The following is a 24,839-nucleotide window of genomic DNA, read 5'->3' as shown; positions in this document are numbered from 1 at the left end:
AAAGATTTATACATTTTTAAAAAAAATTTTGTTGCTGATATTTTTCTGGTAAAAGCTTTTTCTTGCAATAATTAAAAGGTATACAGTGCCCAGTATATTTTAAGCCTGCCTCAGTAGCAAGTGTACAAGACGTGCACACTCACCTCTATAAATATCTCACTGAGGGAAACATGGTGAGGGAAGGGTAAATTCACATCTTTGCTCATGATGGCATTCAGCTGAAAGCAGTATTTGGTAGGGCTGGTTTAATAGGGTGGTAAGATGTCTGAAAATTAGAAGATGGGAAGCAGCTACAAAGATAAAAATAGAGGAGCAAATCCAGCCCACTTCACTAATATGAGTCGTCCCACAAAAGTCAAAACTTGCATGAGAAAGGCAAGCTAGATTTGGCCCTAATTTACATCTTCTGGAAGATTTGCTAGGGGTGGTCTAAGGAGATATTCACCATCTTCTTTCTGCAGATTGCTCCAACAGCACCCCATTCTCATGTCAGGCCAGAGTGGGGTACTACATGTAAAATTCACTAGCCTCTGCTAAAATTATAGATACATCCTCAGATTATTTTGAAGTTGTTGGTAACTTTTATATTTTAAATTACGCTCCCCAGTGAATATAGCAAGGGATCTGTTCTTCATTAAGGACTGTTTGCATGAAAAGTTTGTAGGCTTTTTTCCAAATATTTTTGAGACAGTGGTCATCAAAAAGTAAATACATAATTTAAAAAAAAATCTTAATTCCCAAACTGGGTTTTCCTTACATTAACTAATAACTAAAAAAATTAAAGTTTCTCAAACTTTAAAATCACTATGAAGCAACTGCTGTACAAACATTGCAAAATATGGTTCAGAGTTCAAAATATGTAGCTCCATTAATGTTGATTAAGTAATTACTTGTGAGGACAACAGACTATGTTCCCATTCAAAACCGGAAACTCCTAACTTTACTGAAACAATACAAAGCTCAGGATTCTGAACATGATCAAAGTCAAAATAGGCTAAAATAGTGAATACGGTAAAAGAAAAAGTTACAAATTAGGGGGAACTCACCATCTAGAGCTTCTTTTAATTCATCTTTGGTCCAAGCAACTTCTGTCATCAACAGTCGGAGGTAATACATAGCATGCTGGTGAGGCTGTTCAGCTCGAAAGTTGTTAAGTGATCGCATGTACTAAGAAGGTTGAAATAGAACATTCAATAATTACAAAACTCAGCTTCTGAATATAACGGCAACATCACCCCTGAGCTACTTGGCTTTGTAAACAACCCAAAACCCCACATTCCAGATGCCGGCAACATTCTTACTATTCTACACTTGTGCTTTCTTGAGTAGCGTAATAATTGGATTGAACTATGCTCATGATGATGTAGCTTTGCTTACATGATGAAGAAGCTAGGAACTAAGCTAGTTTCAATTTTGACAAAAAACATTTATTCTCAGAGTGCAATTTTCCATTAATTCATTATGACAGATAACTCCAAACCAATATTTTCAATCATTCTAGTCAAGGCCTATATATTCTGTGGCAACTATTACCAAATTCATTGCTAGCTGCAAACTATAACTAATTGTCCAGTGCCCTAGTCTCACACTGTCAGACAGAGGCAGGGACAGCTACATACAAAAAGAACAAGAAAAGAATCTATTTTTGTGAGCAAGGAGCAGGGCTGTGACAACTGTTATTTTGCTCAGTTTGCATCCAGGCAAAACAAACGCAGCCATCTCCTCGAACAGAAAGAATGGAAAGAACAAGCTAACAGTCTTGGCAACGTGGGATCTACTGGGTCCATACAGCCACAGGTAAGCATATCCTCCATTTCACAAGAGAAAGTCAGCTGTTTTTCAGAGGCCAGTGGGTAGGTGGGAAATGCAACCTCTATGACCATAAGGTGAGGGGGCTTTGTCTGGACTGACAGGAAAAAAGGGGAAGTGTCTCCTTTAAGAGTCCCTCTCTTGGGAATTGGGAAGGGGTGGCAGGCATCACCTAAGCCTGCAGGCAGGTGAGTAGGACTTAGGTAACCCACTGTCCCCCTGCACATCTGGAGAGAGTATATAAATCCTACTCCCTCCAGCCTGAGCCCCCTCCTAACCCAGGATTAGTTTAGGACTGGATTTTTCGCTCAGTTATGGGCATTGTACAAATTGCCTCATTTATAATTAGGAATGACTTACACCCCACCATGGCTAATCTGGCAGTAAGGGGGAGTGTGCATGTGTGTGTGTGATTTTTTTTCCCTTCACCATAGCAGCTCAGGGACCTAATAGAGTAGATCAGGAGGTAAGGTTCAAGATGTCACAATTTAGCAAGTGCCAACAAGTGTATGCTGCTACTCATTCCATAGGGGTCCAGTTCTGTGTAAAACTGGAAGTGGATTTAGGGGAAGGCATCCCCTAAAGAAAAGGGGGAATAAGCTTAGGGCTCCAAGTGTCTGCTGCAGCAAAGAGACAACCCCCTTTCCCCAGCCCCTTAACCTTCATATAAGGGAAGGGTGGGGGTTCCCAGCAGTAGACTGGAATCAGCTTTGGAGGGCTGATGGCACCACATCCCTTGCATTTTGTCTTTCTTTCTGTGTTTCTGAGACAAAGAGGAAAAAGCTGGTGAAGAATGCATTCCCACTTTCACCTACTTTATAAGAAAAAAGGAGCTGACCCTTTCTTAACATGGATGAGCTTGTGGGAGAAGAAAATGCAACTTTTCCTCTTTAGATTTTGATATTTTTTGGTTTTTCCTTTATGTTATTACACACATGGATATAAAGACAATAAAAATTGTACATACTCACAAAATATGCAAAATAATGAAAAGCAAATTCTGAGTTCTGAGTTCTAGAGACATAAATGAGAAAATATCTCATAATACATAAAGGAAAATCCCCAAGAAGTATGCATTATAGATAATGTATACATAGAAATATTTAGAAATTTCTTTGGGGTATTCCTTAGTTTTAAACTTAATTTTTATCTGTTTTATGCTGCCATGTGTGTCAGTTTACCACAGTAATGAGATTCAACGTGCCACAGATATATAGACCCCGATACTGGACTAAATCTTCCTTATATTTGATATTCACCTATTTGAATATTAAAATTAAAAGTTTCCTGTTACATGATATAATGCTCTCTTCTCATGTATGCAACTCCAATGTAAATAATTACATTTCTAGATTGGACTAACAGAAGTAACAGAAGTTGTAACCTATTTCAAAAGTTTAAAAAAAAATTTGTAAAATGCAGTATATAAATATGGATCACTGAATTTTGTGCCAATTTTCACTTCCGGAATTCTGCATATCCATGTACTGCATATCCTATACCATGAAATGGGTTATGATCCCCTGGGTCCAGAGGGGTCACAACCATCCCTCCTATCTATCCTGTTTCTTTATGGCTAGATCAGATTGAAATCCTAAATCTTTTTCTTGTTGTAAATGGGATCGGAATATGGAAAAGTTTGAGAGGCACTGTTCTACTCCTTTTATAAATGAAAGGCATAATCCAACAGTTAGAAAAAGTTTACCACACATTTTGCCTGAATAAAGACTGTACGGCCAATATTTTTGAAGATGTACAACTGTCATTTAAATACTGTGGGTGAACTTCTGACCAAACTGAAGCCAACAGCAAAACTCCCATCAACTTCAGTGGGCTAGGATTTCACCCTATACTTTTGGGCAGATTTAGCTCTCAACTGCCATTAAAGTGTTCACATTTCACTCATAGTCAATGTATTCTGTTTCAAATTATCCCAATCACATTATATTTCCATAGAGCTTACCGCTTCCTTGATAATTTCAAATCTTTTCTCATCAATCTCAAAGGTGGTCATTTTTTCAATGATCTTCTTTAACAAGATATGCTGCTTGTCATTATAACCTTTTACAGAAAGCTATGGAAAGAGTGCATAAGTTCCTTTAAACTTGAAAAGTCAAAGAGCAATTTCTAAAAAAAAAAAAATTGTACATGTTTATAATGCCCTAAAACTCAGACATCACAATTAGAAAGAAAAAACCAAAAAAACCCCCCAAAAACCCCCACAGATATTTGATTAATTTTAATTTAAAATCAATTTTTCTCACAAGCTGGTGTAATATTGAAGACGACAATACTGTATGTCTTGGTGGTTTTACATGCAAAGGACAAATATAAATTCACTGTAGCTTAATAAAGCAGCAATGTGTAGGAGTATAGACTAACTGTTTATTAGTACGGGCTCTAGTCAGTAAAGTGTGTTTGAAGTACTCAAAAATATTTTTCCACTATGGACTTCTCATTATAGTAATAAAAACTAGCTTCCTACTCTCCTCAAATGTTAGCCCAGAAACCTATTTTCAACTCTATATTTAAATTTCCCTCATGACCCATAAATATATTTTACTGGGATGGTAGTAAATAATAGCAGGAGACATGGGTCAGTGTGGACACCTGCAGTCATAAAATTCAGTATGATGCTAGCTTACAAAACCCAGGGTGTTAGTCTCAAATGTTATGAGATATGGGTACCTCTACACAAAGTCTTGATAAGGCTGCATATGGGGTAATATGCACATGGTATTAATCACCTAAATTACAAAATGAATATCTATAAAATACAAAGAAAGGCTACATAATTATTTCATGCTATGAAGAATCTGATGAGAAAAGGTTCCAAACAAAGAAAAATACAAGATCTAAGTCCTGTTTGCAGGAACCAAAGTGGGGGACACACATTATGATCACAGAATCATAGAAATATACAACTGGAAGGGACCTTGATGGGTCATCTAGTCTAGTCCCCTGAACTGAGGCAGGACTAAGTATTTTCTAGACCATCCCTGACTGGTGTTTGTCTAACCCATTCTTAAACATCTCCAAGGATAAAGATTCCACAAACTCCCTAGGTCAGTGGTTTTCAAACTTTTTTTTCTGGGAACCCAGTTGAAGAAAATTGTTGATACCCATGACCCAATGGAGCTCGGGATGAGGGACTCAGGGTGTGGGAGGGGCTCAGGGCTGGAGCAGAGGGTTGGGATACAGGGGTGAGGGCTGTGGGGTGGAGATGGGGGTGAGGGTTCGGGGAGTGGGCTCTGGGCTGGGGCTCCACGCTGCTCTCACCCGCAGGCACCCCCTACCCTCCCCAGCAGAGTGCAGAGCTAATGCTCGGGGCAGGGGCAGCGCATGGAGCCCTGTGGCCCCCCCTGCCTAGAAGCGGGACCCACTGCTGGCCGCTTCCAGGGCGCAGTGCAGTGTCTGAACAGGTAGGCACTAGCCTGCCTTAGCTGGGCAGCACCGCTGACGGGACTTTTAACGTCCAGGTCGGCGGTGCTGACCAGAGTGACAAGGGTCCCTGGGTGCTAAGCTCGGCGACCCAGTGCCTTACATGCCGCGACCCAGTACCTGAACTTTGAAAAACACTGCCCTAGGTAATCTGTTCCAGTCCTTAACCACCTTATGGTGAAACAGTTTTTCCAAATGTCTAACCTAAATCTCTCTTGCTGCAAGGTCATGGGAGACAGTATCAAAAGTCTTACTAAAGTCAAGATATATCACATCTCCTGCTTCCCCCCCATCCACAAGGCTTGTTACCCTGTCAAAGAAGGATATTATGTTGGTTTAACATGATTTGCTGACAAATCCACGTTGACTATTACTGATCACTTTATTATTTTCTAGGTGCTTACAAACTGATTGTTTATTTGCCCCATTATGCGTCTGGGTACTGAAGTTAAACTGACTGGTCTATAATTCCCTGGGTTATCCTTATTCCCCTTTTTATAGATAAGTACTATATTTGCCGTTTTCCAGTCCTCTGAATCTCTCCCATCCGCCACAAATTCTGAAAGATAATCACTAATGGCTCAGAGATCTTTGGTCATTTCCTTACGTGTTCTAGGATGTATTTAGCCAGATCCTGCCAACTTAAAGACATCTAAATTGTCTAAATGATTCTTAATATTTTTTTCCTTTCCTATTTTAGACTCAGAGCCTACTGTGATGTTATTCATCCAATCACTGCTAACCTTTTTTGTGAAAATTGGGGGGGGGGAAAAAAAAAGGCATTTAACACTTCAGCCTTCACTGTGTTTTCTCTTATTGCCTTTCCACCTTCATTAAGTAAGGGGACAACCCTGTCCTTGGTCTTCGTCTTGCTTCTAATGTATTTGTAAAATGCTTTTTGTTACCCCTTATGTCGAATAGCTAGTTAAATCTTGTTTTGTTTCTAATTTTGTCCCTACAAGCTTCTGATGGGTTTTTATATATATATTTTTTAATATTCATCTTTCATAATTTGACTTATTTTCCACTTTTGGTATGACTCTTTTTGAGTTTCAGGTCATTGAAGATCTTCTGGTTACGCCAGGTTGCTCTCTTATCATACTTCCTATCTTTCCTAGTCATTGGAATAATTTGCTCTTGTGCCCTTAACAGTGTCTCTTTAAAAAATGCCAACTCTCCTTAACTCTTTTTGCCTCTTAGATTTGCTTCCCATGGGATCTTACCTACCAAGTCTCTGGGTTGCAAAAGTCTGCCTTCTTGAAGTCCATCGTCTGTATTGCGCTTTCTTCTTTCCTACCATGAACTCCATCATTTCATGATCACTTTCACTCAACTGCCTTTCACCTTCAAATTCTCAACCAGTTCCTCCCTATCAAAATCAAATCTAAAATAGCCTCTCCCTTAGTTGCTTTCTCTAACTTCTGTAATAAAAAAGTTTAAAAAAAATTCATCTACCTCTTTTTCCTGGTTAAGTGGTCAATTGTAGGCCCCTACTATGACATCACTCTTGTTTTTTACCCCTTTTATCTTTACTCAGAGACTTTCAACAGGTCTGCCTCCCACTTTTATCTCAATCTCAGTGCAAGTGTATATATCGTTGATATACAAGACAATACCTTCTCTCTTTTCACCCTGCCTGTCCCTCCTGAACAAGCTGTATCCTTCTATACCAATATTCCAGTCATGTGAATTATCCGACCAAGTTTCTGTGATGCCAATTATGTTATAACTGTGATTATTCACTAATATTTCTAGTTCTTCCTGTTCTCCATACTTCTTGCATTAATATACAGACATCTAAGAGGTCCATTAGTTTTTGCCTCTATATTCCCTTATCTCTCATTTGTGCCTCCTATGAATCTTCCAGGACGCAATGACAATCTTTCCAAGGAAGGAATAAAACACTGTAGTTATGATTGGAAGCTCCAGATAGAAGATTTCATCCTCTATAGTAGAAAGGATTTTTTCTCCACTACTATTAAAACATTGAATAATCTACCATATGATTTTGAAGTAGATATCAAAAATGCATTTTATGACAAAGGTTGATATATATATGTGTATATATATATATATATATATATAGTCATAATAAAATAATATGCTTGAGTTGATCATAAACAATTTGAACACTCAGATACTACAATAATGTGTGTTTTAGAAATGTACATATATCATATGTAACACTAGAGTTTTAGTAGAACATTCTTCTTTCTTTAGGCATGCTTTTATAGTGTTGACATCTTAATGTACAGCATGTACGACAGAATTGCAGAATACCTATCACAGATCTTCTTCTACACTGTAAAAAAATATATTGATATATAGACTAAGGGTTCCAGATACCAATTCAGAGTAATATCTCTTTACAGCATGAAGCTGAAATCCTCACATAATTTTAAAATTAAGTTTCCAAAATATGAACTAATTTAGCTGCTAATAAAAGACTAAAAATCTGACAGTAAATGAGCATAATTTCGTTTAGAATTAACTCTGACCACTGAACTTGAAAATGTCAGCAAGCTTTCAGAATAAAAATATGTATACGTTTTCAGCCAATTACGCGGAACCACTGGAAACAGGATTTTGTGGAGTTAAAAAAAGTCCCTACGACAAAGATGTTGCAAGCTTTTGAGCACAGAAAATTCAAAGGCAATATATAGCACACTCTCTCCACTTAGCTCTTCTTTGAAGTAGCGCTGTGTTCTGTAGGAATGTGATGGTGTTGGTGTGTTACATAAAGATTGTTAATAAAAGGCCTTTAACACAATTGCAAGCTAGGTTTTGATAACTTATTAGAAATATCTTAGGAAAGCCTAAATAAGTAACAATTCATCGTAAGATCAATATTTATTAAACAAAAATTGCCATAGTTTTGGATTTTAAAATAGTTGACAAAAATCAACTCCAAAGGAAATTCACAAAGATGTATTAGTCTGATACAAACATGCACAAATGGATTCATAACTCACTGCTGAAGAATTAGAGGAACTAAGTATATAGGAAATCTACAGGGTTAATATTCATACAACACAAAATGCTTTTTATTTTGAAAGTTCAGAATTAATCCATTTTATATACAAACACACCATTACACTTCCAGGGTTACTGTGTAAGCAGGTAAAAAATGTGAATTAGAACGCACACAGTTGCAGCGTGCACACATTCACTAATTAACCAAATCATTCACTGATGATTAAACTTTTTTTCCCAGTCATGAGATAGATGCAAGGAAAAATCATTAACCATCTTGTTTAGAAATGCAGAAGTCAATGTTTTCCCCAAGCTCAACTTAACTCTCAAGCTGTCTTCACTTCTTCCTGTGTTTTTTTCTTACTTACAAGAATTGCATTCATTCCTGATGCAATGCCATAGATCAAACCTGAGAGGCGTGCTGCATATGTATACTCTTTTAAATCATCCTTCAATAACCTGATTAACAGGTATGTCATGTTGCAATGGAGAGGATCAGCATAAATGTAGCGACTAACAAAAAGAAAAACAAAAGAAATGCTTTGATACCTCAAGCAATGACACAGTAATGGATGAAGAAACATGACTGAAGAGTATGTATATGCAGCCTCATTATTAGTATCTCTTAGAAAAGAAAGTTGAAGTGAACCACTTATTTAGCAGCAATGTGAAGATTTTTTTTCTTTGTCAGAAAGTCTTACAATAGACATCTGACATAGAATGAAACTAAATCGAAACTCAGAATTAGGAACAGAATGACTTTTTTTTCTTTTTTGGAAGAGGAGCAAATCTTACAGCTAGCTAATCTGATGAATGGTGTAAAAGAAAGGAGTAAATTTGCTGAGTATAAATGGAAATATTGTTGAAGACTTAGAACAAGATTCAACTTAACATTCAAATTATGAGAAAGTATGATTAGCTATCAAGATTTAAAAAGGAGTTAAAAAAAACACCATAGACCATCAATGGAAAAAAAGCCACTTTTTAAATAAGAATGCTTCCATCAAATCAATATAAAAATCTTGATGAGTGGAAGTAGATTTAAGGCTCTCAGATTTTCCTTGATTTGGGTACTTACATACATCCCATAGATGGTATTTTGGAGGTCATAGTTCAAGCCAGCTAGTTCTGCTGCATATGCATACTCGTTGAGGGAGTCTTTGAGTAGTTCAAGGTACAAATAGGCCATGTTACAATGCAAGGGATCCACGTAAGCAAATGGGCTGGAAGAAAACGTTGAAAGTAAAATATCCAGTTTAATTATTTCCCAGTTCTTTTTGGCCATTTAAATTTGAGCTAAAAAAAAATTTAATATTTAAATACTATGCTGTTGGGTCCCCTTCTGAAGCATTACTATTTCAAAATAAAACACACAGATAAGCAAAAATAACAGTTGATTTTTCTTATGGTTTCAGTGTTGCCTCACTATAAATATAAAATCAGGACTTTAATTTAAATTCATGTTCTTTTTAAACTGGTAAATCATGCCATGCAATATTAACTCTGCTTCTGAAGTCAGAGCTCATCAAGTGCATAATTAAGTTAAATGAACCTTAAGTATTAAACATAAATAATTAAGATTAATCCAATTTCTAAATGTTAAGCAGATTAATGCTTTCATGCTATCAGAAAATACAATAATTGCTATTTATAAAACATGAACAGTTATCAAACCATTGTATGCAAGGCACTGCAGGATTTCCTATACTCAGAGCAGGAAATAACTACAGCATCTCCCATTCCATGGTATAGTAACTGTATGAGATAAACGGTGTCTTTTTAATGAAAAGAACTGTACAAGTTCGTGTTATGTTAGTACTATCTAACCTTATACAGTAGCTACATACATCTCTTAAAAGAGAAAGGCAACTCAAAGACTCAAGCCATGTTTCAACAATATTGAGATCTGTTAAATATTGGTATTTATTAGAGTGCCACAAGCTAAGTCAATACTGGTAATAATGTATTCCTACTTTGGTCAGGTATTTATTTTACTAGCATTATATGCATGTGTATGTACATAAATTTATAATAAAAATGTCACAGACATAATAAGCAGTACATGAAATACAGTAATTCCTTGTTAAAGTATTGATTACCAAATACATATTAGTGTTCACCATATACATGAAGAAAAGTCCCATTTCCAACAAACATTTGTGGCAAAGCTTAAAGATGAACTGCAAATGTTTTTTAAAATAAAGTTCCTAAATTTTTTTGGCAAAACCTGGATCTCTGTCTCTCTCCCAACCCCCTAAAGTTAGGGAATGGGATGATAAGAGGAACTAAAAGGATATTTTCTGTTACAGAAATTGAGTGGCCTTTCAGAGTCTGATTTCCAACTCAGTGAAAGTTGCCAACCCACTACAACGCTACAGACTCTGTTTTGGCTGGCCCTTTTCTGAATACTTACCATGAGCCTAGAATGAGTCAAGGTAGGATGGGGCTGTTATTTGCATTTCCCTCTATCTATATAAGGAACATCCCAACAACTGATTAATTTGAATATGTCCACTTATGCATCTCCCAGGATAAAATACTGAAATCAAGGTAATATACCAGCCAACCATTTAGAAGCATACGTTACCCCCCAAAAGGACTGCATTCTTCTCAGGTGTGACACCAGAACCAAGACTTGTTATTATGGGCTCTTTTCAGTATCTATAGTAACTATAACTCTTGCTATTCATCTGGCTGGTGAAGACCAACAGGGACTTTTGGAACTAGGACTGTTAATTCACTTTGTGAAAACAGAATGTAAGCCATCCTTAAAATGGTGATAGTAAGGGCATTGCTTAAGAGGCTTTTTTTAGAGGCTACCAACCTCACCAGCTAGTGCTAATTTCTAATCTAGCATTTTTAAACAAGATTGTTGAGAAAGTGTTGCTGGAGCAACTCAGTCACATCTTGATCTCACGGATGACGTCCTGCTCTTACCAGACTGGTTTCAGACATGAGTTTAGTACCAATCCGATATTTTTGTGCATGGTTGTTGACTTCCTCCTAGCAGTGACACAGATAGTGTCCTTGCTGATTTTTAAGCTCTATCAGCAGTCATTCAATAGCATTAACCACAAGGCTTCTTACTTGCCTATGGAGCCTTATTGGCAGAGATGGAAAGGCTCTTCTTATAAGGTTTGTTTCTCCTCTTAGATCCCAAAATGTGGCAATGAATATTTGTTGTTCTTCTCTTGTGTATTAAGCAGGACCCCAATCTCTTATACATACTGTGACAGTCCCAGACCAGTTGAGTGTAGGAGTCTGGTCGAAGGCAAATATAGTGGCCAACTGGATGAATAGTTTTTTGTTCCCTGAGTGACCACAGCAGGGGCTGCCCTAGAGCAATCAGGAACCTGCTAGAACCAATTAAGACAGGTAAGCTAATCAAGACACCTGGAGCCAATTAAGAACTTTTGAGAATCAATTATGGCAGGCAGGCTAATCAGGACACCTGGTTTAAAAAGAACCTCCCATCAGTTAGTAGGGGAGTACGCAAGGAGCAGGGAGTGAGAGGCGTGCTGCAGGAGGACTGAAGAGTTCAAGGGTGATCAGGCTTCAGGAGGAAGATTCTGCAGTGAGGATAAAGAAGGTGCTGGAGGAAGGCCATGGGGAAGTAGCCCAGGGAGTTGTGGCTGTCACGCAGCTGATACATTGTAGACAGCTACTATCCACGTGGTCCTGGGCTGGAACCCGGTGTAGAAGGTGGGCCCGGGTTCCCCACATCGCCCCAACTCCCGATCGGATACAGGAGGGGTTGACCTGGTCTGTGAGAAACACCAGAAGGAAAGGTCTAAATTGGAAAGGGATCTGGCCTGTTCCCGACCCACTAGGTGGGACATAGAAACTGCAGGGATTGTTCTCCGTTTCCCCCATGCTAGCCAGTGATGAGGTTAGCTGAATGGACGGTAGATTTGAGCCATTAGCAAAAGTGGCCAAAACTAAGGGCTGACGGGAATCTCTGAGGCAAGCAAATCTGCCATTAAGCGCATGATCCACCAAGGCAGAGGAGGAACTTTGTCACAATACATATTAAACAGACAGGTTAACTGCTAAGGGCAGTAGTGAGCCATTCTGACCTGTACTTTCATAGATACATTATGCCACAGAGAGCTACATTTTTTTTTTAATTTGGGGTGGGGGTGGATCAAACCAAGGTATAACTGTTTCTTTTCTAGTACTTGATAGAGACGGAAGTAGATGGGAGAAAAGTGGTTTATGCTCAATCCAGATAAATTAGAAAGGATGCTGGTAGACAGAAAGAAGTGGCTTTGGGAAATGGCAAAAGTGGGGTATACACCTTCTTTTGGGGGTATATGTCCAATCTTTGCCAGTACATTTCACAATCTAGGGGTTCCTATTGAAGCCACTGCTGCTCCTCAAGTGACAACTTTTGCAAACAGTGCCTTATTTCCATGTATGGTTAGCCTGGAAAACTTAACAGTTCCTTTGTGATGCTGACCTAGCCACAGAGATTCACACTTTTATAACCTGCAGACTGGATTATTTTAAAAACACATTATTAAGGCCTATGCTTACAAAAATACCCAGAAACTTCAGCCAGTGCACAACAGAGTGAGGCAAGGCCCACTAAACACAAACACCAGTACTCTATACATGAAATTCAAGGTGCTGGCAATGATATACAAAGTGTAAATGTTGTGAGATCAAAGAGAACTCCCCTTCCTGCTTCTGTCTTTCCATTGATGGTACTGAATTCTCAGTGAAGGACCCAGGCCTTTTGAACCTGCTCTCTCCAGTGGTCTGCCAGTGCTAAGCTTTACCACACATTAGGCCACCAGTATAAGACTTATCTGTTCAGGCCTTTGAAAGCTTTTGGGCTGAGTTTAATAAGAGGACTGGGGATCAGCACTGGGATTTTCAAAGAAGCCTAATTGAGTCAGACACTCAACTTCTGCTGAAAGTCAACAGGAAGTAGTCACTTAATGCCCTTAAGCTTCTTTGAAAGTCCCAGCCTAGTTTCCTCCTCAAACCCCTTCCTCCAGTAAAATGAAGCAGACAGTTGCTACCATTTTAGCTTCAAGGCCAGTGATGCATTTGGCTATTTTACAATTTATTATTTTTATAAATGTAAAGCACTCTGTTGCTCAGTGATGCGTGCCAATATAAGTTTCCAAATAAACAAAATTCCAAAATAGGAATGCAGACTATGCCCATGGGGTGGGGGGGGGGAGCAGCACCGAATTTTAATAGCCATCTGCCTAAACCTTGAGAAATCTAAAATGTAGGCCTCCTGGTTTCCCTGCCACTGTGGAGGACTCTACAACCACCTTAAACAAAAGGTTGGAAAACTTCCTTATTAAACCATTATTTTACTTCTCTTTTTAAAAAATGACAGATTGTCAAAATTCCTGAATCATAGTCTAGACAACACCCAAGGCTATTTAACAGCCTATAGAGTATCTGACAAGGCCTGTATCCAGAAGCCTTTAATACAAATTTCACATGATGCCTGCGCCCCAGGGTTTCCAGAATCTCCCATCCATAGAAGCTTCATAGAGTTCCATATCCTTGATCCATGCCGAAAATTTTGGGGATGAGAAGCAATGATTGACTATCCTCATTTTCTTAGTTTTAATTTCATCAACACAACAGGTGCTGTTAGCATCATTCAGCCAGAAAGGACTCCAGGGATCCTGGCTGCTCAGAGCTGCAGGCAGTAGAAATCATCCTAAAGGATCAAAGGCTATACTCCAGACAACTTTTTTGGGGTATAGCCCTCTGATGTAATGAGAGAGATTGTATTTTTCAATAGGTTCCACTGAACTGCACTGATTCAAAGTAAACTCATTCTGGAACAGGTCATGGTGGCTCAAATCTTTTGCAAGGAAAGCAGACTTCTGAGGTAAGCCTCTTCACCACACCTCTGATCACAAAAATGTCAGTATTCTGCTCAAGAGAAAGAACAAAGACCGGAAAACCCATGGATGCTTTCATCTTCCCATGGAGAAAGATTATGTCCCATATTACTTCTTGTGACAGCAGTACTGGCCAAGCTCAAGAGACACAAATGTTCACTGTCAAATATTAACAGAGACAAAACTGGTTTCCACTTCTGTTGGAGATGATGGTTGTCAATCTCACCAAGCCACGTCTCCTCAGAATTGATCATATAAAATCAGGACACCCTCTTGATCCCATCTCTGGCTCCTCGCCTCTGATCACTGCTCCTCAAGGAGGATGGTGGATCATTCTAGCATTTTAAATAGAGTATTTCAAGTACTTCTAGTTGTTCAGAAAGAACATACCAGGAGAGTCTATGAATTCAACTGGCAAAAGGTTCATAGTTTGTTGTGAATATGTCCAAGTGAATCCCTTCACTTGCTCTACATTAGAACTGTTTTATTACTTTTTTCATTTGCCATACACTGGGTTGCAAATGGCATCTCTCAGTTCATTTGGAAGCTATTTCGCGGCCTTTCATAAACCTGTAGAAGATAAAAACTGCCTCTGTGCATCCCAAAGTGCCCCGTTTTGGATGTGCATATTGCAGTGAGAATATATTTCAGCAGGTAGAAATGGGAAAGAGGAGGAGGAAAGTTACTTACCTTTAATTCTTGTTTTTATAAGAGGATTACCATTTTATCCTCCCACCATTTTCTTAGACATACATATGAATTAGTTTGCTCTGTTTTTTACTTTCAGTGCTTATCCTGTAGCTTCAAAAGGGAAGGGGAGAGAAAAGCAGTGTCTGGCCAGGCTAGTGGCCCCCATACTAGCAAGCATTCTAATGGCTTAGAACTTTGTAGTAAGTGAAACCTGACCTTGTCAGACAGCCAAGTATGATACAGACTGGTAATCTATTGCACCTAAATATTTAGAAAAGGAAGTAAGTTTCCTCAGACAGGGTGGGTTGATAACTGTTGACATTCAAAGTATCTTCAGAAGGTAAGAGTTACAGGCAAGTACTACAGTTTTTTCAACCTTCACTCCCATGCGCTTATACAATATGCCTGAACTTGGAAGGTAACTATCACAAGGCCCTCTATACATATTATTTGCTATTTTCTGATGACAGGAGCATGACCTCTTACTGTCTTTCACTGTTGTGTGTGCAACAGACTATTTCCTTAGAATTGCTCTATGTGATGATCCATTGATTTCATTATATTATATGGATGGCAATTTTTTTATGCTGGATGTTTGTTAGGATACTGAAGAACCTCCAAAAGGTCTGCCTACACCACACTCCTAATGGAGATTCAAGACAAACATTCAGTGCACCCATGAGCGACCATAACATCTCATACTCTAATCTTTGATCCACCAAGAAAAACAAAGAAAGGTTCTGAAATAATTTAGGTTTCAGAGTAGCAGCCGTGTCAGTCTGTATCCAGAAAAAGGAAAGGAGTACGTGTGGCACCTTAGAGACTAACAAAATATATTTGTTAGTCTCGAACGTGCCACACGTACTCCTTTTCTTTTTGTGAAATAATTTAGACGCTCTCTGGCCCCAGCATGGGAATCAATGTCACATGACATTCAACAGTCAATACCGCTTCAAAACCAAGAGCTGAAAATGACTGTTCCAAAAGAAAGATCCACAGCACTAAGAAGATAGACAGGTTTCCTCATTCCCAGAACTATTATCAGAGAATTCCAACTGGAAGTAAATATCTTGCCTTGGCCAATTTTTTTAAATGGTACAATTCCCCATGAAGAAAATACAAGACCTGATTTAACTTTACTGTTTATACTGCCAATGTGATGTCATGTATCTTCATCTGAGATCCCCATACCTGTGGATATCAAAGATGTTTCCCCCAAACTCAAAAAGTGACTTGATAACAGTCATAAAAATAAAACTTTGAATAATATTTAAATCTTACCTATATATGCATTACAGAAACTAAAAAAAACACCTCTGATTTGTGGTTATATAAAAAAGTGTATAAAACCACATCAGCATATTTAATATGTAAAGCATTACCTTCATAATTTAAAATATAACATCTTTGAAACAGCAAATTGAATAAGTAGTAGCTGTTGTCAGATGTGTTTCAGATATAGTAAATAAGGGATTAAGATATGTTGTTTTGAGACTGGATTAAATATTTAATGTTATTACCAGCTTCTCATAAATATTTATCTGAACACACCCAACTGCTTCTTTCTTCAATTATTGCATAATATGAAATTTCCTGATGTGTTTTATTGTCTAATATTACCAAATCAGAATAAACCAGTAACCTAGATCATTTTGAAGAGTTTTTGCAACTTAAATGCAGATTTCCTATAAACGGTAAGAAACTTTTGGGAGTTCAATTAGTGTGATATACTTAATATACTGCATACCTGAAAAACTCAAAGTTGAGACAAGCTTTTGGCAAGAAGAATTTATCATCTTGCTTGAACCATAGTTTGCTCATAGCAGTGTCCTGTGTCAAGAAAAAAAAACAAGTTTTTAACATAAGATTTTATATTATGCTGTTTTACAAACTGCATTTTATCACTTCTACACTTAGTTTACATTTTTTCCTTAAATACACATATACATGACTGGTGTACACAACCATCCACCTTTGGAGTGAGATTCTCACCTCGCTGTGGCTTGTTTACACCAGATAAAAGGGCCAGAGTGGTGTAAAGGAGCCCTAAAAAATCCATGCCCAGCTCGGGGAGAATTCCCCTGGTGCAGGAACTGTGGAAGACAGCCAGAAAGCTGCCATATGAGAAACTGCAAGCTCTAGGATAGGGATGTGCCAGGGCAGGGCTGAATCATGCAAAACTGTGGAGATTATGGGTAGTATGTGGCTAATAGGTCAGCCTAGGGAGGCTGCTGTAACTCACTCCAGAGAGCAGCTGAGGATCAGGAGGACACAAAGACGACAAAGTCACCATAGCTGTCCCGTTCCCTCCACCCTCAGCACGGGGGCTGCAGACAATCTCACCCCCATACTTCAGGCTCAGTATATTATTTCTTAATCAACAGTCTTTAAATAAAATTTATGAATGTATATTACACTGTGTTATAACAATCCTGAAAACAAAAATATCCATCCATTTATAAATAGGAAAATACAGTGATTAAACAAAGACAGTCCTCTAAAGTTTTATTTTAAAATTCTCAGTGGAGGAAAAAAAAAATCCAAAAGAACGGCAAACAAAATGACACAAAACAGACAATCTTCATATTTTAACCCTAGCTATCATTTCTCTCCCCACCTTTTTTTTTTTAAATTTCTATATACAGTGAAAGAGGTAACGTTATGACAAGCTGATTTTTTTAGGGCATTTTTTAAACATCTGTTTGTCGCTGCTCATAGGTTTGGAATGCCAGTTGTCCAAGAACGAGATGGACTAGTGAGCAGAGTGCAAGTGGGGCCATCAAAGATACACAAATATATTTTATTGCATGGCTCTTTAATTTATAAACATAGAAAATCATCTTTGCCGCTACCACAAATGCTATATGTGCATACAATTTAATACATAAAGTACATTTACTTTTCACATAGTTTTTATATGTAAAAAGCAACTCTTGTTCTTCACTCCCCATCTCCCCATACACAACCCCCCACTTACATGAAAAAATTCAGCATTGCAGTGTAACTTATTTCTATGGTAACAGAAATTCTCATTTTAGTAATATTACTGCTACTATACAAAATTCACAAATTCTCTGCTGGCAGGAACAGAATAGTAAAATGGCAGTCACTGTGTCCATTGTGTCAGTTCAAGAAGCTTTACAAGATTTTCTTTGCTTTAAAAAATAAAGCAAAGACTTAAAAAGCACATCAAGTTTCAAAAGCTGTGATGCACTAACCACAGCTCATACCAAATAGTTCCTTTTGATATGCTGCTGGCTTCTCAAGTTTTTGTAGAATTTAAGCTTTAATTAAAAAAAAGTGTCTAGCCTTTGTTCTTGTGAAGACAGCCTTCTGAAACAGAATATAGTGTTGTTTACTGAACCTGATATACGTCCCTATTCAACTCCGACTCCAATTCAGGAAAACACTTAAGCTCAGACTTAAGTCATCCCTGTTCATGACAGCATGTACGCATGTGCTTACATCCCAATGAGCTGGAACTTAAGCACATGTTTAAGTGCTGTTCTGAATAGATATGCTTTCCTGATTGGAAGCCTATGTTAACTTTAAATTCAAAAGACATCAATGTAGATTACAATATTTTACTGCTGCTCATTGATGCACAAATATTATTTTCCTGTATTATCCACTGTGGTTGCATGTCAGAGAAATTAGAGACTGAAGAGATCTATTAGATTTGGTGTCCTGCCAGTGTACATGCTTTCAATATCTCTGGAAAAGCAAGGGTGAGAAGACCTTGGAGCAGTGGCTCTCAACCTTTCCAGACTACTGTACCCCTTTCAGGAGTCTGATTTGTCTTGCGTACCCCCAAGTTACAGCTCACTTAAATTACTTGCTTACAAAAATCAGATATAAAAATACAGAAGTCTCACAGCACACAGTTACTGAAAAATTGCTCACTTTCTCATTTTTACCATATAAAATAAATTGATTGGAATATAAATATTTTACTTATATTTCATTGTGATACTTACCATATAATAGTATATAGAGAAGTATAAACAAGTCATTGTCTGTATGAAGTTTTAGTTTCTACTGACTTCACTAGTGCTTTTTATATAGCCTGTTGTAAAACTAGGCAACTATCTAGATGAGTTGATGTACCCCCTGGAAGACCTATACTTACCCCCAGAGGCACATGTATCCCTGGTGAGAACCACTGCCATAGAGAACTCCCAGGTGTGCTAGATAAGCTACGTTCATACTGTGATCCAGCAACAACAGGACGGAGTTGCAGAAGGTTCATCCTACATCCAACTAAGCAAAGCTCATCACTCTTGAAAGATTAAAACTATTTCTTGGATCCAATAGCTGAGAAATTATTTTCTGGTATTCAGAAACGTTGAACTTTGCTGAAAGTGCGAGGGGGGTGGGTCCTTGCTTGCTACTACCAGAAAGTTAGGGAGCAGACAGGTGTCTTTGCTTGCAATCGCAGGCTCTTTTCATGCACAGCTTCAACAGAATGACCTTTCCGACTTTCTGACTTACCAACACATGCTCAAAAAAAAAAAAAAAAAAAAAAATCAAATCTGTGTGGCAGTCACTCTTCTGATCAAGAAGTTTCAATATTATTTCTATCAGTGGTTCACACACTTTCAAAAGGACCAAGAAAGGGTTCAAGCTATTGGCAGACCCATTTTCAGGGGAACCCGAAGAAACAGAGTCCACAGTTCAGCTCAAATTGACTGATTTTAGTGCTTTTTTGTTGCCGGTTAAGAGGTTTTAAAGAAAGCAGTTTACAAACTTTTGTACTTATGAATAAACTATATATGACAGGTTAATCTATATTATTTTAAAGCTTTTATCAGGGTACAATGGTTAACCTTCCAGCAAGCTAGCTGGCTGACAGAACTTCCATTTGATGTAAGTAATACATATCCTTACCTTGATAAGAGCAGGGTACTGTGGTGCATCCTTTTCTAGTGGCAAAATTTCAAAGTTAGTAGGAATAAACTCATTCTTCATTGGAAGCTTGAACTTCCCATTTAGGTCAGCATTTTGCCATTTCTGGATAAATAACAGTATGGTTATTAGTTAAATTTCTCACTAGCAGATGGATATATACTTAAATCCTGTAGCTCTAACAGAAAACTTAATTTTGCTAGTATCCTATACATATGCACTAGTGAGAGATGGGAGATGACAGATCAGCAGAAAAATGTCTGAACTGGGGAAGGAGGTGGGAGAAGGCCAGCAAATAGGTAAGATATATCTGACCGAGGGAAATGGGAAAGTAAAAGATAATTAGAAAAGGTATATGGGGGTGGGGAATCTTTTTCCATTCCACCATTTCAGCCCTGTGCATCCTCTTGTTTTTGGCTCAATAAAAGTACCACATTAAATGTATATACAGAAATTCTTCCAGTTTGGGTTCTACTTGTTCAATTAAATATGTTGAATATGGTGAGGAGTTTCTCTACTATTTCTGTTAAGAGCAGATTAGGATGTGTGGTCTGACAGAGCCTGAGTATGCCTTTCAGGCATACTGCAAGGCCAACTCATTTTTAAGTGAGTAGATAATTTTATCTGAGGAGGGATGTTTCCCACTTCCCTCCTTTTTCCTGAGGTTTTCGTTTACAGAAGTCCACTAAATTTTGCATGATATATTCATTCTATAAACTTGAAAAAACAAGCATATTTTGAATCAGCCTTAGAACCATAGTTAAAGCTGTGTTGGTATTTCCATTATAAACTCCTCTTTCAGGACAAGTATAGTTCATAAAAAAGTTACTTTTGGCTTAAATGTGATTATATAATTTTAAAAATTCACTCCTTTGTGGAAAAACAAAATTGTCATTTTATGTTGGATCATCTGTTTTTACAGAAGAAAGAAAATGAGTTTATAGCCAGTTCAGAAATCCTTCTCTCGTCTAACTAAAACTATCTTTGCAAACAAAATGTTGTTGATCAATAGTTTTTGGCATTGAAAACAATTAAAATCACCCAGGTTGTTAAAAATAAGGGGTGAAAAATCCAGGTCCTATTGAAGTCAATTGCAAAACTACTATGGTCTTCAATAGGGCTAGGATTTCAGACAAAAATTCATACAGAGAGCCAGTCAAAAGTCAGTAGGAGTTTTACCATTGACTTCAAGGATCCAGAATCAGATGAATAAGCCACAAGTTTTTTGTAACTTATTTTTTACGTAAGTATTGCATATTATGGAGGTCTTACTAAGAAAATCTGCGAAGACCCATTGATTTGACGTATAGCTATCTTAAAGTACCTCACCGTACTATTTTGTAGCATGCAATGAAAAGTCTTGAAACACTTTTAAATGAGGGTCTAATCTCCACTGCTGCAGAACAGACTGAAATATCATTGCTAATGGCAGTTGTAAGTGCAAATTCTCCTTTCCACAAATAGGGAAATTACATCTACATGCAAAAATTTTATTTCAGAAATGGAAATCTAGTAATTGTTTTTAACATGCCTTGATGACTTCATCAGAAATTGCTTCTTGCTTGTAATGTGTTCCATACCATTCTTCCGTTCGATCAGTTTTTCCTTCAAAAGATTTAGAAACTATTGCAACCCTAAAAACACACAGACAAAAATCAAACACACTTAGGTACCAAAGTACTTTACCAACAAATATACAAAGTAACATGAGAGATCATTTCATTCACCACTAAAATGCAGCCATCTCCAGCATGGAATTTAGAAGCTGTTTAAGATGCATAGTGCCTGTAACTGAAGAATACCATCTCCAAATGTAACTGCAGGAATATTTAGGCCAACAGTATGCAGTATCCAAATTTAACACACAATCATAAGCCCTTAATCATAACTTTCGATTTGTACTTGTTCAGCCACAATAATTTTGTTCTTCACAGTAAATGATGCTCTACAGGTTGGGGTTGTGTGCAAACTTGCATGCAATTTCTGATTTCTTGGATTCTCCATCCTTGATTTACGATTTGTATTGAGCAGTTTTAATATCTATGAATCATTGTTTTAAGGTCAGAAGGGACCATTATGATCATCTAGTCCGACCTCCTGCACAATGCAGGCCACAGAATCTCACCCACCCACTCCTGTGAAAAACTTCTCACCTATGTCTGAGCTATTGAAGTCCTCAAATTGTGGTTTAAAGACTTCAAGGAGCAGAGAATCCTCCAGCAAGTGACCCGTGCCCCATGCTACAGAGGAAGGTGAAAAACCTCCAGGGCCTCTTCCAATCTGCCCTGGAGGAAAATTCCTTCCTGACCCCAAATATGGCCATCAGCTGAACCTTGAGTATATGAGCAAGATTCACCAGCCAGATACCCAGGAAAGAATTTTCTGTAGTAACTCAGATTCCACCCCATCTAACATCCCATCACAGGCCATTGGGCCTATTTACCATGAATATTTAAAGATCAATTAATTGCCAAAATCATATTATCCCATCATATCATCTCCTCCATAAACTTATCGAGTCTAATCTTAAAGCCAGATAGGTCTTTTGCCCCCACTGCTTCTCTTGGAAGGCTATTCCAAAACTTCACTCTGATTGTTAGAAACCTTCATCTAATTTCAAGTCTAAACTTCCCAATGACCAGTTTATATCCATTTGTTCTTTTGTCCACATTGGTACTGAGCTTAAATAATTCCTCTCCCTCTCCGCTATTTATCTCTCTGATATATTTATAGATAGCAATCATATCTCCCCTCAACGTTCTTTTGGTTAGGTTAAAAAAGCCAAGCTCCTTGAGTCTCCTTTCATAAGACAGGTTTTCCATTCCTCGGATCATCCTAGTAGCCCTTCTCTGTACCTGTTCCCGTTTGAATTCATCCTTCTTAAACATGGGAGACCAGAACTGCACACAATATTCCAGATGAGGTCTCACCAGTGCCTTGAATAACGGTACTAAAACCTCCTTATCTCTACTGGAAATATCTCTCCTGATGCATCCCAAGACCGCATTAGCTTTTTTCATGGCCAGATCCCATTGGCGGCTCATAGTCATCCTATGATCAACCAATACTCCAAGGTCCTTCTCCTCCTCCGTTACTTCTAATTGATGTGTCCCCAGCTTATAACTAAAATTTTTGTTATTAATCCCTAAATGCATAACCTTACACTTCTCACTATTAAATTTCATCCTATTACTATTAATCCAGTTTACAAGGTCATCCCAATCTTCCTGTATGATATCCCGGTCTCTCTCTAAATTGACAATACCTCCCAGCTTTGTATCATCCGCAAACTTTATTAGCACACTCCCATTTTCTGTGCCGAAGTCAGTAATAAAAAGATTAAATAAGATTGGTCCCAAAACTGATCCTTGAGGAACTCCACTGGTAACCTCCCTCAAGCCTGACAGTTCACCTTTCAGTAGGACCTGCTGTAGTCTCCCTGTTAACCAATTCCTTATCCACCTTTCAATTTTCATATTGATCCCCATCTTTTCCAATTTAACTAATAATTCCCCATGTGGCACGGTATCAAACACCTTACTGAAATCAAGGTAAATTAGATCCACTGCATTTCCTTTGTCTAAAAAATCTGTTACTTTCTCAAAGAAGGAGATCAGGTTGGTTTGGCATGATGTACCTTTGTAAAACCATGTTGTATTTTGTCCCATTTACCATTGACCTCAATCTCTACTTTCTCCTTCAAAATTTTTTCCAAGACCTTGCATACTACAGATGTCAAACTAACAGGCCTGTAGTTACCCGGATTACTTTTTTTTCTTTTCTTAAAAATAGGAACTATGTTAGCAATTCTCCAATCATCCGGTACAACCCCTGAGTTTACAGATTCATTAAAAATTCTTGCTAATGAGCTTGCAATTTCATGTGCCAATTCCTTTAATATTCTTGGATGAAGATTATCTGGGCCCCCCGATTTAGTCCCATTAAGGTGTTCGAGTTTCATAGGCAGGAGTTGTAGACCAAGCTGGATGAGCAAGCATCCTATACAAAATCTGCAATATGACTACTGAATTTTTCTCAACACCTACATCAGAGACCAAATAATTAAAGTAGTAACTGCACAAAGACTTTTGATATAGAAATTTTATGTATGACCTAGTTAATATAGAACAGATTTAAGTCCTATTCCTGCATGCTGAACCCTGTGTGCAGACTTCCACATGAATTGCTGTTTATTGATTAGCAATGGACCTCTTTACTGTGGTAGCAGTTTATTTTATATTTTTTAATCAATACACATTGTCAATCAGAAGCCTACAAGTGACATGGCCAAGAAGGGGAAATCTAGAATAAAAGATGAGAAACAGTGCAAGTAACTAATTACAAACTAAGATGTTTTCAGCAGTCTTCACAAAAACACAAAACCTTGAATTCTATAACAGTTTTTACTGCAAAATGGTATATTCAACAAAGAAACGCAACAGGAATTACAAACTAGATTAAAAGGCACATAAAATTTATAAGAATTCTGATAACAGTTACTGCATATCCAGAAAGGTCATATCATTATCTTCTTCATAAATTCAACATTTCATAGAGATGTTTAATAGCAAAATAATTAACAAAACGTCAAACTTTGTGCAGATGGTTAAAATACACACTAAACACATGTGCTGTGGATGTTCTATTAGATTATGAGGAGCTCTTGAAGCTGGGAGAGTCTCTTATGTGATTGTACCACACAATTGGGTCCTGATCCCATAGGAGGCATTTGGACATTACCAGTATCAAACTTTAATAATAATGAGTATGTTTCTTGCAAAGTATTTATGGAATTTTTTATAAAATGAAGAAGAAAAGTTTAAATATATGGAAGGTTAGTGTTCTTAACGTGCATTATCTACATCTCACTATTCCACTAACTACTGATGTGACCACATTTTTAGTGGGGCATGGAGGGGTGCCACTCAAACAGTTTGGGGAAATTTGGATTCTATTATACATAACTTCAGATGCAATGTTTCACTAATTCTAGAAGTAAAAATTCAAAAATGCTTGTGAAATTAGTCTGTGCCTTGTAATAAAGGCACATCGGGGTTGAGGGTGTAAATGGTAGGCATTATTTATTTATTTATTTTAAATTAAAGGAAATACTCTCCTACCCCCAACATCTATAGTCACTGCCAC

At 37.7% G+C, this 24,839-nt stretch overlaps 1 protein-coding gene across 4 annotated transcripts in view; it reads right to left on the bottom strand.

The window, feature by feature from the left end:
• Positions 1 to 24,839, bottom strand: part of IDE (insulin degrading enzyme) — a 99,476-nt gene that overhangs the window by 29,805 nt on the left and 44,832 nt on the right. For 3 of the 4 annotated variants that reach the window (XM_084634118.1, XM_084634119.1, XM_084634120.1), the window contains exons 12-17: positions 21,226 to 21,328; positions 19,677 to 19,799; positions 16,537 to 16,619; positions 9,302 to 9,446; positions 3,773 to 3,883; positions 1,047 to 1,167 (exon numbers count right to left, since the gene is read on the bottom strand). In XM_084634118.1, the coding sequence (XP_084490244.1) occupies positions 1,047 to 1,167; positions 3,773 to 3,883; positions 9,302 to 9,446; positions 16,537 to 16,619; positions 19,677 to 19,799; positions 21,226 to 21,328 (686 nt within the window). Of the gene's footprint in view, positions 1 to 1,046; positions 1,168 to 3,772; positions 3,884 to 8,591; positions 8,737 to 9,301; positions 9,447 to 16,536; positions 16,620 to 19,676; positions 19,800 to 21,225; positions 21,329 to 24,839 lie in introns of all 4 variants that reach the window. The other variant, XM_084634121.1, reaches the window with a different exon arrangement.

The sequence above is a fragment of the Lepidochelys olivacea genome (genome assembly GCF_965140295.1).
Source record: "Lepidochelys olivacea isolate rLepOli2 genome assembly, chromosome: 7".
In the NCBI taxonomy this organism is placed as follows: domain Eukaryota; kingdom Metazoa; phylum Chordata; order Testudines; family Cheloniidae; genus Lepidochelys; species Lepidochelys olivacea.
The sequence above is the reverse complement of the archived record's forward strand: the minus strand, read 5'-3'. Positions and strand labels throughout refer to the sequence as shown.